This window comes from Mustela erminea, chromosome X (genome assembly GCF_009829155.1).
Source record: "Mustela erminea isolate mMusErm1 chromosome X, mMusErm1.Pri, whole genome shotgun sequence".
Classification (NCBI taxonomy): domain Eukaryota; kingdom Metazoa; phylum Chordata; class Mammalia; order Carnivora; family Mustelidae; genus Mustela; species Mustela erminea.
The window spans coordinates 39,052,936-39,069,333 of NC_045635.1; the positions used below are offsets into that span (position 1 = coordinate 39,052,936).

General features: G+C 39.0%; 1 protein-coding gene across 1 annotated transcript; it reads right to left on the reverse strand.

Moving 5' to 3' along the window:
* Positions 1-3,665: 3,665 nt before the first annotated feature.
* FUNDC1 (FUN14 domain containing 1) lies at positions 3,666-16,177 on the reverse strand. The gene is made up of 5 exons (XM_032331071.1): positions 15,980-16,177; positions 15,126-15,282; positions 11,271-11,346; positions 6,474-6,602; positions 3,666-4,312 (listed from the first exon to the last, which is right to left on the reverse strand). The coding sequence occupies exons 1-5, from the start codon at positions 16,005-16,007 to the stop codon at positions 4,235-4,237; spliced, it is 468 nt and encodes a 155-aa protein (XP_032186962.1). The 5' UTR covers positions 16,008-16,177; the 3' UTR covers positions 3,666-4,234.
* Positions 16,178-16,398: the final 221 nt, after the last annotated feature.

The window sequence follows — 16,398 nt, forward strand, 5'->3', positions numbered from 1 at the left end:
ATTCAGACGTGAATATCTTTGGGAGGCATTTTCTGCCAGCCACAGTGCCCTTCAAGCTCCAGAGCTCTTTGCAGGTTCACGCAAAGGTAGATTCCAGCTGAACCCATATAAAGGGACCTATAGGAGGTTGTGTCCTTATTTAACAGTAAACAATATTCATCATTACAATGTATAAAACTTTGTAGATGTGTAATAAATTGCTCCTACGAGGATGCAAAAAGGAAGGTGTTCTAGAACTAAATCCACATCTACCATAACAGAAGTCTGAGTCAAGTCATTTATCATAACACAAGGTCTAAGAAATGTGGTTGTAGTAAATACCACAAGAAACAACCAATATAGTTGAAGCTTCTCTGAGGAAAGAGCCACGAAGTCGGCAAAAGGTAGAGCAGAGAAGCACTCCCTTTTTTAGAAGCCTGATTTGTACCCAAATACTATCTGACGTCTTGAATTATGCACATCATTTTGACAAAAACTTAAAAAATAAATTCAGTGAATGAAGCAAAAAAAAGTTCAAAACAAAGAGTCCCTTAAAATAACAAGAACCTAAAAATACAAAGCAATAACCTACTGAATTCCTATTCCTAGATCTAAAGTAAACCTTTTACTAACTACAAATTAACATGTACTCCCTATAGAGACTTAAGATGACGTAAAGATGTGGGAAAATACAACGTGAAAATCCCATGCATACACCACACTCTCAGAGATGGTCTCTATGAGCATCCTTGTGCATACTTAATGCTCACAGATAGTTTTTCTAAAAAAGTGGGATCACACTGTTTATAACCTGATTATGTCACTAACGTGTGGATCTGTCCAGATCATTTTATACAGCTCTATAATTCCTCTTAGTAATTGTACAGAATTGTCATTTGAATGTACCATTAAAAGTAATAATAACCTGACAAAACTCAGGAGACCTGAGGATAGCAGGAAAGAGACAAGTTCATTTTCCTCATCTTTAATTACAGGGAGTTAGCAAATATTATCTAAGGTGGGAAATAAGGATAGGAAAAGAGTATGGTATTTAAAGTAATAAAGGCATTTACTAGAAACACAAAATATAAAAGGCATTTACTAGAAACACAAAATATATTAGCCATTAAAAAAGGGAAGTGGATGTGCACAGAATTCCTTAACTTTCAGAGTGGGCAATTCAATATATACCAACCAAACTTGGACAATAAAGATAATATAATTATAAATATATTAAAATGTAAATAAAAAGAAAAAATGATAATTGTTTTGTAAAAAGGGATGAGGGTAGGTGGTTATATCTTTCTGTCATCATAAATGTACCTACTGTTACAAAAAGATATTCGTATTCATACTATGTAACTGAAAATAGCTATTTATAAAACAGTACATAAACTATGGTCAACTTTTATACAAAATACATATAATGTGTTCATGCACCTGTAGAAAAGACTCCAAAGGCTACGTACTAAAATATGGACAACAGTAATCTCCTAGTACATCATATTATAAACATTCTATATATTCTTTATGTGGATGTATTTTTGTATAATGAGCATATTTCATTTATATTGTATTGGAAATAAGAGACACATTAAGAATCATCTTTTTTTGTGAGGGGGAAGAGGAGGGAGGGAGCTCTATAAGAGTAAAAAATAAAGATCAGTCAAAACGTCCTTAAATATCTTCTAAAGCCTAGGTCACAAAATACCTGTATTCCATACACTCAAGTTTAAGATTTTATTTTATTTTATTTGACAGAGAGAGATCACAGGTAGGTAGAGAGGCTGGCAGAGAGAGAGAGAGGGAAGCAGGCTCCCTGCTGAGCAGAGAGCCCGATGTGGGACTCGATCCCAGGACTCTGAGATCATGACCTGAGCCGAAGGCAGCGGCTTAACCCACTGAGCCACCCAGGCGCCCCCATACACTCAAATTTAAATAAATCTTGCAGACGTTATACCCTCGAACATAAAAATCCCCATTTTATTTTTATTTATTTACTTATTTAAAAGCCCCATTTTAGACAAAGGCAGGCCATGATTTTTCATTCTAACTAAGCCCCACCAAGTTGTTTCTGATGGAGCCTCTGATTTACTGGACTACTACCCAGAATAAGTTTCCCATAGGTAGACACCAACTCTAGCATAATAATTTCCACATACTCATTCACCCATTCACACTAACTGAATATCAGCCTTGAGCAAAGCATTATACAGCGTGCATCATGAGTTAAGAGATTGATTAACACAAATGACTGCCTCAAGTAGTGTATGACCTTGTGGGGAAATGGTGCAGACATGAGGCAGAATAAGGGTCACTGACATAGAAACAACAGTATGGAGAGCCTGGGTATTATTGCACATTTGTATTCAAATATTTGCAAAACACATCAACAGATACTTCGAAATATACAAGTAAAATGGAAGGACCATCTTTTTCAGTTCTCATTCATGTGTGGACTCTGAAACGTAGTTACTCCTCACACTTATCTGCCTATCACAGAACTATTACAGAGGACGATTTTAGTCCCTCTTTGAGGGCAGACATTTTTGTGTCCCCACTTTCCTCGTGTATCAAGCACAGAGCAGACACTGTAAATATTTCCAAAATGAGCAAACTGAGCTGGCTACTAGAACTCCCCAAGTAGCCTGCCTCACTGGAGGAGATGAAAGAATCATGGGGACACAGCACACTGAAGTGTGACCAAGGTTCCACCTCATCTCCTGTATTTTTCCTTCTAATTCCCCAGCAATGAAGGCTTGGCAAGGCCAAAATAGAGAAAAACTCAAATATAAAACAAGTATTTATAAGCAAAATCACTTTGTATTAAGAAAGTCTGGAGTTTTATTTAGCATTGTATCTGAGGCATCGATGCGAGTAAAGGAAGAAACTGAAGATCAATCCCCATGTTCAATTCTAAGGAGTCATGATCATGAAAGCACACGGATTGTAACCAACCCTGAAAGTATGAACTGCCTCATGTTTCCAATACATGAAATTTACAAGGGGGGCTTCCTATAGAAAGGAGATGGCCTGCAGTCTTTCCAATCTGAAGACCCCAATGCACGTTGTTCTGCCATTTTTTCCAATTTCAACACAGAATTCTATGAACAAAATGAATCACACAGAGATTCTCGGGGCAAAGGAGCCTCTGAGAGAGTGTAATGTGGCCCGGAGAAAAAAGTCAACTGGCCTAGGCTTCAACATGATGCTACCCAAACCTGAAAGCCTTAGCACATCTCAGATTAGATCAGAGAGACAATCGTCTTTAAGGTACAATTTCATAATGACAGAAAATCAAGGTCTTTCAGATAGTAAATTCATACCATACTACCAGTATTTTAATGTGATTTTTACCTCTTTGTGAAGAAGGGGCCAAAATAACAATTAGGAATTTTAGAAATGAGAAAGGAGGTTCACTCAAGGTTAATAAAATGAATCAGTGACCCAACTACATGTATGCTCAAAATAATTAGTTCTGCCCGGGCTGCCAGGATAAATAAATTAATTAAAGAAGCTTATTTAACAAGAAATTTTTGCAACTACAGGCATTTAAAGAAAGAGAGAAAGAGAGAGAGAGAGAGCGCTTTAGGCATGAGTTATTTCCTTAGAAGAGCCTTCCTGCAACCTGTTTACTATACTTATAGAAGCAAAGTAAGAACTGCAGAAAACAACCACCTAAAAACTGGCATTAAATCTGTTTAATATCTTTAATAATTCTATTAACTTCTAAATCCTTCCACAAAAGGGTATTACAGTTCTTCAGTTTACTGCAAACAAATCTTAAAAAAAAAAAAGCCAACCGCAATGTTGAAGCTATAATACAAATCTTTAATTACTGGCACTATACTATAAAGCAAGATGAAGAATATCTTATTTAAATAAAACAAGGATAATATTTCGCTGGGGAATATATCCAACACATTTTTTTCCCTCTATATTTTTTTTCCCTCTACATCCAATGGTGGTATTTTATAGGCTGATTTTAAAACAAATGCAAATTTTAAAAAAATAAATGAAAGGCATGTTTTTGCTCAGGAATACTATTGTACATATACCGTATAGGTTGTTTTTACAGCAAATGCTAGTCTGCCAAACTTCAATGGCAAATCACTAAGCTGTGAGTTTGGTATTGCCCACCTAGTTGTTTCTTGCTGCCCTGGAGAATCTGGTGGTGAGTAATGTCGAGAAGCCACCTTGTTGCCACCATTTCTCTTCTTATAGGTGACTCCACTGTGACAGAATATTCATATCTTTAAGATGCAAGGCCTAGCAAAAAGCCTCCCACAAATCCACTGGATATCACAATGTTCTGTTTGATAAATTCTGTTGCCTGAAACAGAAGTTTGAACAAAAATACTCTTAATTGTGCTACAACATGGACGAACCTTGAAAATGCTATGCTAAGTATAATAAGACAGAAAACATTGTACGATTCCACTGACATGAACAGTGAAATTCATCAAGACAGAAAGTAGGACACAGAGTACCAAGGGCTCGGGAGAGGGGTCAATTGTGGGAATGTGTGCTTAATGGTTATAATTTCTGTTCAGGATGATGAAAAAGTTCTAAATGTGGACAGTGGTAATGGTTGCACGAAAGTGTGAATTCAGTACTTAATGCTACTAAATTCTGCCTTTTAAAATATCTAAAATGGTTAATTTTATGTTATGTGTATTTTGCCATAACAACAAAAAGGAAAAAATGATGCAAATTAAAGAAAAACACTCTTACTTATTGAATCTGGTGCTAAGTAACATTTTCACAGCTGTTTTCCCCAATTCAATAAATATTTGGCAAAGATTCTCATATACCTACTACCGCAGGTGCTGACTACCACACAGATGCCAAGGCTGTCCATTACAATCTGAAGGAGCAGAGCCCCAGCCAGATCGAATAAGCTTCTTAGCTACTGAGATAACAGGTATATATCGGTGGAAAATAATCTCACAGGTAACAAGAAGCCCTAGGGCAGACATAAATGGTCCATTTAGCAAGTTATTAGCACAAATTTAGTAAATTCCCACAGCAGGCACAATGATCTTTGTTAACAGTCCACTTGGCCAGCAAGAAAAAAATGTACAGATCAAATAAATATCACCTTGATAAAATGCTTACCCCAAATGAAACCATGAAAAAGCAATCAAACAAAGCCAGACTGTGGAATATTCTCCCTAGGTGCTTCAAAACTGTCAATATCATAAAGGGCAGGGGGGGCAGGACAAAAATAAACACAAACCCAGGCGACAGCTGCTAAAGACTAAAGGAGACTTCAGAGACATGATAACCAATTGCAATATATAATTCTTTCTGTTTTTTTAAAGATTTTATTCTTATATAATCTCTACATCCAATGTGGGGTTTGAACTCACAACCCCCAGGTCAAGAATCACATGCTCCACTGACTGAGTCAGCCAGACACCCCAATATATAATTCCTGATTGGGGGAAAATGTATAAAAGACATTTTGTGGAAAAAATTTAATATTAACTGTATATTAGGAAATATTATTGCATCATGCTAATTTGAGGGATTCATAAGAGTAACTGTAGTTGTACAGGAGAGTATCTGTACTCTTAGAAGATATATGCTGAAGTATTTTAGAGTGAAAAGTAAGGATGTCTTAAATGAATAGGAAAAAGAAAGTATAAATCACATGTACATACACACACAGAGAAGGAAAATGTAAAACAGGTGAATAGGTAAAGGGTATTTGGTATTCACTGTATTTATCCTTCAACTTTTCAAATGGTCTGAAATTTTTCAAAATTAAAAGCTGGGGGTATTAAAAGAACATAAAACAAAGGCAAGGAGTATGTAATTCAATTCTAAACAGGATAAGAATCAAAATATACATAAAAACATTAATAAAACTAAATTAATAAAAGATACACATTTTCAAAATATCCCACCTCACGAAAAAAACCGTTAGTTTTAGTTTTACCACACTTTGTCTACACAGGCACACAGTTGTAACACCAGAGGGAACCTGGAAGAATAATGTTATCAGCTTTTACATGCAGGTCAAAGTAGGTGGGAGATTAGCAAGGGAAACTCTTAACCACTTTAAAAAAAAAAAAAAAAAAAAGGACCTTTTTTTTTTTTTTTTTTAAGTCATCTCTACACCCAATGTGGGGCTCGAATTCACAACCCCAAGGTCAAGAGTCATGTGTTCTTCTGACTGATCTTGCTCTTTGACTCCAATGATGACTGATTTAAATAAATAGTGGCTTTTATTTAACACTCTACACATGACCAAAACACTTACTTTTTAGAAGAAGATGATCACTAATCACATTTTCTGTAATGTGGAACCCATATAGAAAAAAAGGAGCCAGGAGTGCCTGGCTGGCTCAGTCGGTAAAGCACGGGACTCTTGATCTCAGGGTCACGAGTTCAAGTCCCAGGCTGGACACAGAGATTACTCATTTTAAAAAGAAAGAAAGAAAGAGAGAAAGAAGAAAAAGAAGGAGTTAAAATGTACACTATCTTACTTCTTCAATTATATTGTTGATTTCAGGTGCTGCCTTATTTGCTCGCTTCTTAATCTGTCTTTTAGCTTTGTTTACATCTTTTTCAACTCTCTTCCAGTCAATCTGCACATAGCCACTGTGACTGGCAATCTGCAAAAATACAGTAAAAATGGTTAATTCTAAACCAACTAGATTGTTGACAAATCTATTACAGAGGAATATATGGACATCTAGATTTCAAGAAATCTATGAAGCTTAGAGATAAGCTATCACAATTTATTCATTTAACAAATACCGAGTGCCTACTCTGTGGCAGGCAGTATTTTAGCTTCCCAAACTATAGCCAGTAACGAGGGAGATATAAGTCCCCACTTTCAGAGAGCTCTGTATCCATAAGGGGGAAAAAAGATGTCAAACAAAATTAATTACTTAGATGTGATGAACACTATGTTAGGAAACATATAGTACATGATGGGAAAAGATTCCAAAAACTGTATTACAACTGTACTATAATATTATCATAACTTTTGGAATTTGGCAATTAGCTGAAAAGACAAAGAGACAATCCAAATTATACAGCTAATTAACAAGAACCTTTTAATTAAACAGACGTTTAATTACAAGGGACCAGAAGCCAATCAGGTATTAGGTCACTAAAGAAATCTAAAGTAGCCTGATAAAGGGCTCTTTACTAACTCTGACTCTTAAGAATACTTTCTGGTGGGGCACCTGGGTGGCTCAGTGGGTTAAAGCCTCTGCCTTCAGCTCTGGTCATGATCTCAGGGTCCTGGGAGCGAGCCCCACATGGGGCTCTCTGCTCAGCAGGGACCCTGCTTCCCTCTCTCTCCACCTGCCTCTCTGCCTGCTTGTGATCTCTCGCCGTCAAATAAATAAAATCTTTAAAAAAAAAATACTTTCTGGTAATCGCTTTTGAAAATAGAATACAAAAGACATGCTCTACACAAGTTTCCTACCATAAGTCCTTTTAATAATAAAACTAGAACTAAATGCTAATTAACTATAAGAAAACTCCTCATATGGTATTATGAGACACTACAAAATCTGAACAGGAACAAAAGCATAGTGTGTAAGCCAGTACCATAAATTAGTCTCTCCAAATAATAAAATCAAAAAGTAAAGAATCACATTAGTAGTAAACAATTATGCCATGAACACCATTATAAATCACTTCTATCAAGGTTATGCTTTTTGGGGGGGTAATTTTGTAAGGCATCCCTTGACTTTAAACCACAAATAAAAATACTTCGAATAATAAAACCATCTGATTTTATAGAAGTAGGTTGACTGGGAATCTTAAGTTCCATTTTCACTATGATTACAGACTCCACAGAAGAATGTCTTTATCTGCATTCCTTCCTGTAGTTATTCACCTATTATCACTTCAAACTGAAGCCTTAGCAAAACAGAGTGGTGATCAAATCAAATTCAAGTGAAAGCTTTTCCTGGCAGTCCCTGACAGAGTAATTTGAGTCACAGGCATGGAGATGATGGTGAACCTCAGTGACCCTCCCGTATATGGCAGTTAAAATACAAGAGCTCCAGAATTAATAAAAGCAAGCAGATTTCAAGGGGAGTTGAAACTTACAGGAAAGGAACAAGGTAAGGTGAGGTACCCATTTTTCTGGTTTTATCCTGAGGGCAGGATGCACTTGCAGGGTAGGTAAAACTTAAAGAGGAAACGTTCCATCTCTCTGGCCCAAAGAACCAGATGACAGAGTCCACAACAATAACAGCTATCAGAAATGAGAGAGCTAGATAAGGGGAGCCCCAAATTCTATGTGTAAACTCTACCCAAGTCCTGAAGCACACATTCATGGGGCAGAGCCACGCATTCTGGCCAAAGCTAAAGAACTAAATTGAGATTTGAGCTGCTACCCACCGAAGGTGAAAAAGAGCTTACAGTTTGAGTCTAATCAAGTTAACTGCCTAGTAAAATCAACATATCAACACTCTTCAGAGGAATAAAATAGAATCCAGAGTTTCTACAACTTAACATTCCCAATGCCCAGGATAAAATCCAAACTTATTTGATGTAGGATAAAACAGGAAAATGTGGCCTAGTCTCAAAAGAAAATCAACAGATGCCAACCTTAAGATGACCCAGTTAGTGGAATTATCAGGACTTTAAAACTGCTGTTGGAACTATGCTCAATTAATAACTATGCCCGTAATCAATGAAAAGTAATCTCACCAGAGATATAGAAAATTAAAAAAGAACCAAATGAAAATTCTAGCATTGGAAAATACAGTATCTGAAAGAAAATTCTTGAAAAGGCTTAATGGCAGAAGATGACAGAAAAAAGAGTGTGAACTTGAAGTTAGACACTAGAAATTCTACAATTTGAAAAAAACGACTGAAAAAGTAAATGGACAAAACCTCAGGACATTATCAAAAAGCCTATCATGCATGTACTCAGAGTCATGTTCAGAAAGAGAAGAGAGAAGGAATAGGAGGAAACAAATCTCTAAATAATGGTCAATGGGGCGCCTGGGTGGCTCAGTTAGCTAAGTGTCTGCCTTCAACTCAGGTCATGATCCCTAGGTCCTGGGACTGCGTCCCGCACTGCCTGCTTCTCCCTCTGGCTGTCGCTACCCCCTCTCACTCTCTCTCTCTCTGACAGACAAAAACATAAAACAAAATCTCAAAAAAAAAAAAAAAAGAAAGAAAGAAAAAGAAATGGTCAAAACCTTCCCAAACATGGTTAAACACATAAATTTACAGATTCAAGCTCAGTGAACTCCAGGTAGTAATCTAACACAATTATGAAATAACAATACTCAGATGACTCTGGGGGAGGGGGATGGGTGCGGCACAGAGGAACATAAAGCATGCTAGTGTGTGAGAGGGTGGGGCGGGGGTGGGTGAGGGAAGTTCAATAAATGAGTTAAAGTCTCACATTCTGTAACAGGAAGCCAATAGTTAATACCTCAAACTGAAAGATCAAGAAGTATTCAGTTAACTTGTTTAGGAAAAAGGAAAGAAATACCTTAAGAATCAGCTAAGAGTTCATGTAGTTGGCTCAAGGGAGGGAAAAATGGGAAAGATGGGTAGTGAGGGAGGCAGAGGATTCCTCTAATCTGTAACAAACCTTGTACATGTATTTGACCCTTTGAACTAGGGGCATATACAATTCCAAAATCATTAAAACTAAATTTAAAGGACTTACATACCACTGTCTATTTTAAGATGGCAGTGTAAAATATGCACTGGAAAAGCTTTAAGTTCTAAGTAAATAAATTTTTATCTTAAAGTGTAAGTAAAGGTAACACAAAAATGGAAGTGGGCCTAAAGCATAAGGGGCAATTAACTTGCACATGTTACTCTTATTTCCTCTTTTAGTTTCCTTCTAAGTTTCCAAAGTGAGTCATATTTGGGGGAAAGCTGGTTTGATGCAGACAGGTCCCATATTCTTCTGCTTAGTGACTTCAAAGAACATGTAGACTAGGCACAAGAAGTAAAAGGAGGCAATGGCAAAACATGGATTTGAATGGTGTGTACTGAGTGGACTGAAAAGGAATTCTGCAAAACTGACAGAGTGGACTGAAATTAATTATCTTTATTCTATGAACATTTTCAGAAACTCTGTTTCAATCCAGTACCCTTTCCGACTAAAGAAAAATGACAACTGAGTTTTCAAAATAGCTATAGAATTAAACATGTTCTTGATTCTATGTAAACACAGGTCAAAATCTGCTTAAATTGTCTTCTGTACAAATGCTGGCATGTTCATCCAAAGGCCTAAATTTAGATATTAACCATATTCCCTTTTATCTCTTACCACAAGGAACAGGCAATTACTCTTAATAATGCCAGTGAAAGAAAACATTTTTTTAAAAAAACTTTTTAGTAAACAACTCAAAACCTGTTTTTAACACATACGAATCCAATCCCTTTGTACTTCGGGCAATGACACTGGTTATTATATGATCAATGGCTTTGGTGTTGAAGCTAAATTTTAGCTGCTATGAACATCAATCATTTTAAACATCTGGTAGGAGTGACAGTTCTCTGTATCTTTAAAATTATTGCTAACATTCATTCCCAGAGATTTTCAATTTTGGGATTTACTATATTTGATCTTAAGGGAAAGATATTTTTGGAAAAATATATGCCAAACAGACACGAATGCCAGACAGTATCCTGATAAACATCCTCTAACCGTAAAACATTTTTAATCCTTATACTTAGAGGAACATGAACAAAACTAAAATTTCAAATCCCCCTGCCTCAGAAATAGGATTATGGATGATTTTTAAACCCAATTTTCCACTTTCTATATTATTATAGTTCCCTAGTTTAAAAAAACATGTTAGAAATTGCTAACAGCAATTTCCTCTGAGAAGGAAAACTGCATGGCTAAGAAATGGGGTAAAGAAAGAGATCTTTTGAATTTTAAATACTCTGTGTGGATTTTAAATATATGTTTAAAATAGTCAGGATGAAAAGGTTATATTATGGCTGAAATGTTTATTTTGCGGAAAAGATGTTTTAAGGGAAATTGGGGTCTGTAATTAAAAAAACGAGGCCTCAAACTTCTATAGTTGTCTTTTTAGCTAGGATTTTTTTTTAGCTGGTATCAAACTATGCTTATTGAATGTAGAAGTATTTAAAATTGTAGTCTTTCATGACTGATACCAGCTTTCAAAACTCACCTTAGGTTTCCCATAAACTGATACCTAAGAGAAAAAGTCCATCTTCTATTAAAATGGATGGGAATGAAATGGCTAAACTTGACTTTCTCAGTTCCTAGGGGCTACATATATAAGTAGAGGCAAAGACCTAAGGCTTGAACATACCTGAAGAAGAAGAAAGCCACCACCTACTGCAGTTGCTGCAAGCTTTCCAACTTTCTGGAACAAAAATCCCGCACACCTTTAACGAAAGAAGTGACGAAGATGAGAACAACCAATGACGTACTCAACTCTCTCCCTCTGCTCCTTTCATTGCTTTGCTAACAAATCTTAGTTCTTACTGTCTTCCCATTTCTTTGGATCATATCCCTGATCTGCTCAGAAACCCTCAGTGCTTCCCTTGTTCTACAGGCAAGTCAAAAGTGCACAGTCTAGGGGCCTCTGGGTGGCTCAGTCAGTTAAACATCTGCCTTCAGCTCAGGTCATGATTCCAGGGTCCTGGGATGGAGCCCCACACTGGGGTCACCCCTCAGTGGGAAGCCTGCTTCTCCCTCTCCCTCTCCCTCTCCCTCTCCCTCTGTGGTTTCCCCCTGCTTGTGCTCTCTGGTATCTCACTCTCTCTGTCAAAATAACTAAACAAAATCTTAAAAAAAAAATTGTACAATCTAAACTGTGATATGCTTAAAAATGAGGGATGGACAGAAGAGGAGGGGAATTTATAGGAAAAAAAGAGTGGCTCCTGAAACAATGTTGAGTACTTAGGACCTCATTATACTCCTCCTCCGATATTTGTCTAAGTTGAAATTCCCCATAATAAAAGTGATTTTGTTTTGTTTTGTTTTATAGATTTTATTTACTTTTGAGAGAGAGAATGAGAGAGAGAGCGCGCATGAGCCGAGGGAAAGAGGGAGAGGGAGAAGCAGATTCCTTGCTGAGCAGAGAGCCCAATGTGGGGCTCAATCCCAGGACCCTGAGACCATGACCTGAGCAGAAGGCAGATCGTTAACCGACTGAGCCACCCAGGCGCCCCTGATTTTCCTTTTTTAATGCAATCAAGATGCTCCATACACCTGGCCAACCCCCACTCTACCCAAACTTTCTGCTCTAATCCCATTAGTTTCCAAATGGATTATCACCACTGCTCAAACTATTAATCTCCTTGCTTCTAGGGGTTTCTACCCAGCTCTGCTCATCTAAAGCTTTTTACCCTTTGAGTTCCAGCTCAAGTTCCACCTTCATGACTTAAGCCCACATTTCTCATGGCTTCCTTACCTACATCTCTATCTATGTCTATCTATCTCTATATTAAATCCATTTTGTTTCACCTCTTCTGTAAGAGTATCAGTCCACACTTCTTTTGGGATTCTCTTCTTTGGTGAGCTCATATTCCCTTCCGTATTCCACAGCCATACTGTGCAAAAGAATCCTGATCTCTAACTCTAGCCTTCTGTACTGGATTGAACAGGGCCCACGACCCACCTCTAATCCATGTTCTTCCCAGAATCTCAGAATATGACCTTATTTGGAAAAGGGTCACTGAGGGTGTAATTAGTTAGGATGAGGCCGTACTGTATTAGGGTAGGCCCTAAACCCAGTATGACTTAATCCAACATGTCATAGAGACACTCAGAGGGAAAAACAGCCATGCGATGGCACTGGAAGAGCTTGGAGTGATATGTCTACAAGCCAAGGAATGCCAGGGATTGCTGGCAAGCAACAGAAGCTAGGAGAGAAGCACACAGCAGATTTTCCCTCTGAGCAGGAACAAACCTGACTGACACCTTTCAGACTGCTGGCCTCCAGACCTATGAGAATAAATTTCTTTTGTTTTAAGCCATCTAGCTGTGGTACTTTGTTACAATAGCCCAAAGCAACGAGTACACCTTCATAAATGGAAAATTTACATTTCTATGGGCTTCTCCAGCACACAGAATGACAAACAAAATGTTCCAAAGCCAGACTCATCTTTCCAAGCAAATCAACTGTTGCTAAGGTCCCGATCTGTAAATGAGAACACCATTCTCTAGGTCTGCCTTTCCTGTTCATCTTAGACTCTGCCTCCTTCATCACCTTCAGGGTCCAACAGACTGCCAATTCTATATACTCTTCCCGGAACATTATTTGACTCTGTCTTCCTTCCATTCTCAAGGACATCATTACCTTGCTTCCAAACCACACTAAGGGCCCTCTAGGTAGTCTTCACACCTCCCGCCTCTCCTCGCAATCATCCATCCTCGTATTTCTGATTATCATCAAAAACCTGTAACTACCTACAGCTGCATATAACCTCCTTAGCCTCCCATGCATGGCCTGAATTGGTCTGAAATGTTAAAACTAATGCCCATTCCTCCTTAACGTATGCCACAACAGCACATCAGTTTTATACCTTAAGATAATTGCAAAAATTTACTACACTGAATCTAATGTCATTGCAAAAAACCACCTATGTAATTTTAGAGTCCTATTACTCAGTTCCCGGGTCGACACCTTGCTATAACCCAAACATACGTATCACTACAGAGACCCTCTCCCTCAGTAGGGGAGTCAGCAAAACAGGCTCTGATAAGGGAAGCAGAGGAGGCAGGTCACAAGTATATCCCAGGAACCATGTCTCACAAGCATGTCTATCCCTTTGCTTGATGGCATGAGCCACTAAAATAAAGCTACTAACTCCCCCTGCTCTGTCTCTAGGCTTTCCCAGCAAACTTGTGCCAGTTATGGGGCTTCTCACCGAGTCTGGACTATAAGGAGAAAGCACACAATGATGTGATAATTCTACTGCTTGATTATTTTTTTAGTCTCTCTTACGACGGGGGCTTTAGGCTCAAACTCACAGTAACCAGTCCCCCATGGCACCAAATTGTGAGCTTATCTGCATAGAGCACCAGATTCTCTATTACGAGAGGTCAAGGTACAACCTATTTGCAGAGGATCAACTGAATAAGCATGCCCCGACTAGGCATCTCGCTTCTAACTGCAGGGCTTTCCATAAACAGCATTAATAAGGACACATCATGAAGAAATACTGCAGCTCTGCATCACACGATCTTCACAATGCAGGTTTCTACCATAAAATCGCAGTTACGAAAAGGCAAAAAGGAGTGAGCCATTGTTCCGAGATACATGCAAAACACAAATCAAAAAATTTAACACTTATCAAGTTTAAATATGTAAATATTTAACGGAAGATAAATTTAACCTAGAAGCTAAGAAAAAAAGGGTTAGTCATAAGCTGAGCACCTCCACTAACACAGAAATTCTCTACGGTTGTGAACATTTTCAAAATAAAGGGTCACACTTTGTTATTTGGCTAATCTTTTATTCCAAGAAAAACAACTTGATCTATAGTATCAATTAGGTAATCATGCAGCCTAAAACATTAACTGGTTAGTTCGGTTAATGCTTATTAACTGTTCCTCCTTAATGCATTCCACAATATTATTACAGAGTGAGCAATCAGTCCTTTAACTCCAACGAAGACCCTGTTTAATTCTAACACTTCTTCAAGTATAATAATCAGTCCACAAAAATCAACAGAACCATCGGATTCATAATTTCACTGAGAATTTTACATGGCTCTCTACAGGGCTGATAATCCTGGAGACCAGTTCTACTGTGAGAGTCCTCAAAGGTTTTTCCAGTTGTTAACACTGAACAAGTAAACATTATTTACATACAATTAATTAACCCTTGTATGTTTCTTCCTTTCTACCCACTATCACTGAATCAGATACACTATGTTTGCTCAATGTGAGAAGGTGGAAAATACAGAAAAGAACCGAAGGAAGGGAGAGGAGGGAACAGCGGAACAAGGGGTGGGCATGGGGAAGCCGATCACCAAAACCTCTGAGCCCCAGAGTGTACATCACAGCCATCATATCACAGAAAAAAAGCCTCAAGGTAGAGCTCTTCGGGGATTAACAGTATAAAGCCACTGAATGTCACAGTTAACTGGCCTGTTTACAAAAGGGCAGCAGTGAGGCTGCCAATGAAATTTAATGAAAAAGATGTTGTTCTCACCAGCCAGTCACTCCACCCATTACAATCTGGGTGGCTACCGAGTATTTTTCAACCATAGGTCCGGAACTGTGGCCAAACACTCGATTCCACCAATGGTGTCTTCTTGCATACTCAGTTAAATCCAACACTTCGTAAGACTCGTCATCGCTTTCATACTCTTCAAAATACAAAACGAAAAAAATAAATTTAGAGTCAAACAAAAGTCAGAAACATCCTGTACATTTTAAAATCTGTTATTAAGTATTTTGGCCCACAGTAAAAATGCCCAGCTGGAAACAGTGGTTTGTTGAACCCAATCACTGAGACTAGGACCTCAAGAGTAAAGGGACCTGGCATCTCCCTTCCAAAGGACCAGGAACTGGCTTAGGGGTCGGAGCCAGAGCCACATCAGTTACACAGAGGTGAGGGGTCGCCTCCCTAAATGGCATTAAGGTCAGGTCAGAGTTTCACAGCATGAGGCGTCACCCCCAAATCTCAGTAGGGTCAGGGCCAGAATTAGATCCATTTCATCAGTGGGAGAAACTGGGGCGGGGGGGGGGAGGTCCTCCGCTGGCTGAACCGGTTAGGGGCTTGACAAGATGAAATTACTTCAGTAATTCATCTAAAAAGCACATTTGAATATGGAAATGAGAACCAGAGGTGAAGTTAAGGCAGGAGGAGGGGCTGTGTTGGGGACAGGGGTCGCTCTCCGCCTGAGTTCTGCCTTGAGGGGAGGGGGTCTAGCTCCAAAGGGGTGCCTCCAAAACACAGAGCCCCAGGAGACCTACGGCAGGGGGAGGAAGAGGCGCCCTCGGGAGCAAGGTCGAGAGATGTGAGCCGCGTCTTAGATACTACTTCGGGCCCCGGCCGCTCACCTTGGGGTGGGGGGTTCCGGGTCGCCATGATACCGCCGGCGGCCAGTTCTGAAGGTGGTCCCTGCCCACCCTCCTCTCCCCACTACTTTCAGAGACCTTCTAGGCCCAGGTGGAAATCTATGGTTTCTTTTTTCCTCCTCCCCTTCCAGGCGCGTTGTCCCGTCCCCGCCCCTCCTCTCAGCGCAGGGTCTTCCGCGCAAGCGCAAGGCTCAGAGTGGCGAGTGTTGCGGTGGGGGAAGGGTGGCCGCGCGAGGTCTTCTGGGAGTTGTAGTCCGTTGCCTTGCGCAACCCTTGCTTCCCACCCCACCCCCACCCTTGCTAGAATTCCAGTAACTAAATTTTGTCATTTTGTTTTAAAGAGCCTCAAGGCTGAAGGAGAGGCGGCGTCACGTGATGGTATAAAGCGCAAACCAGGCATT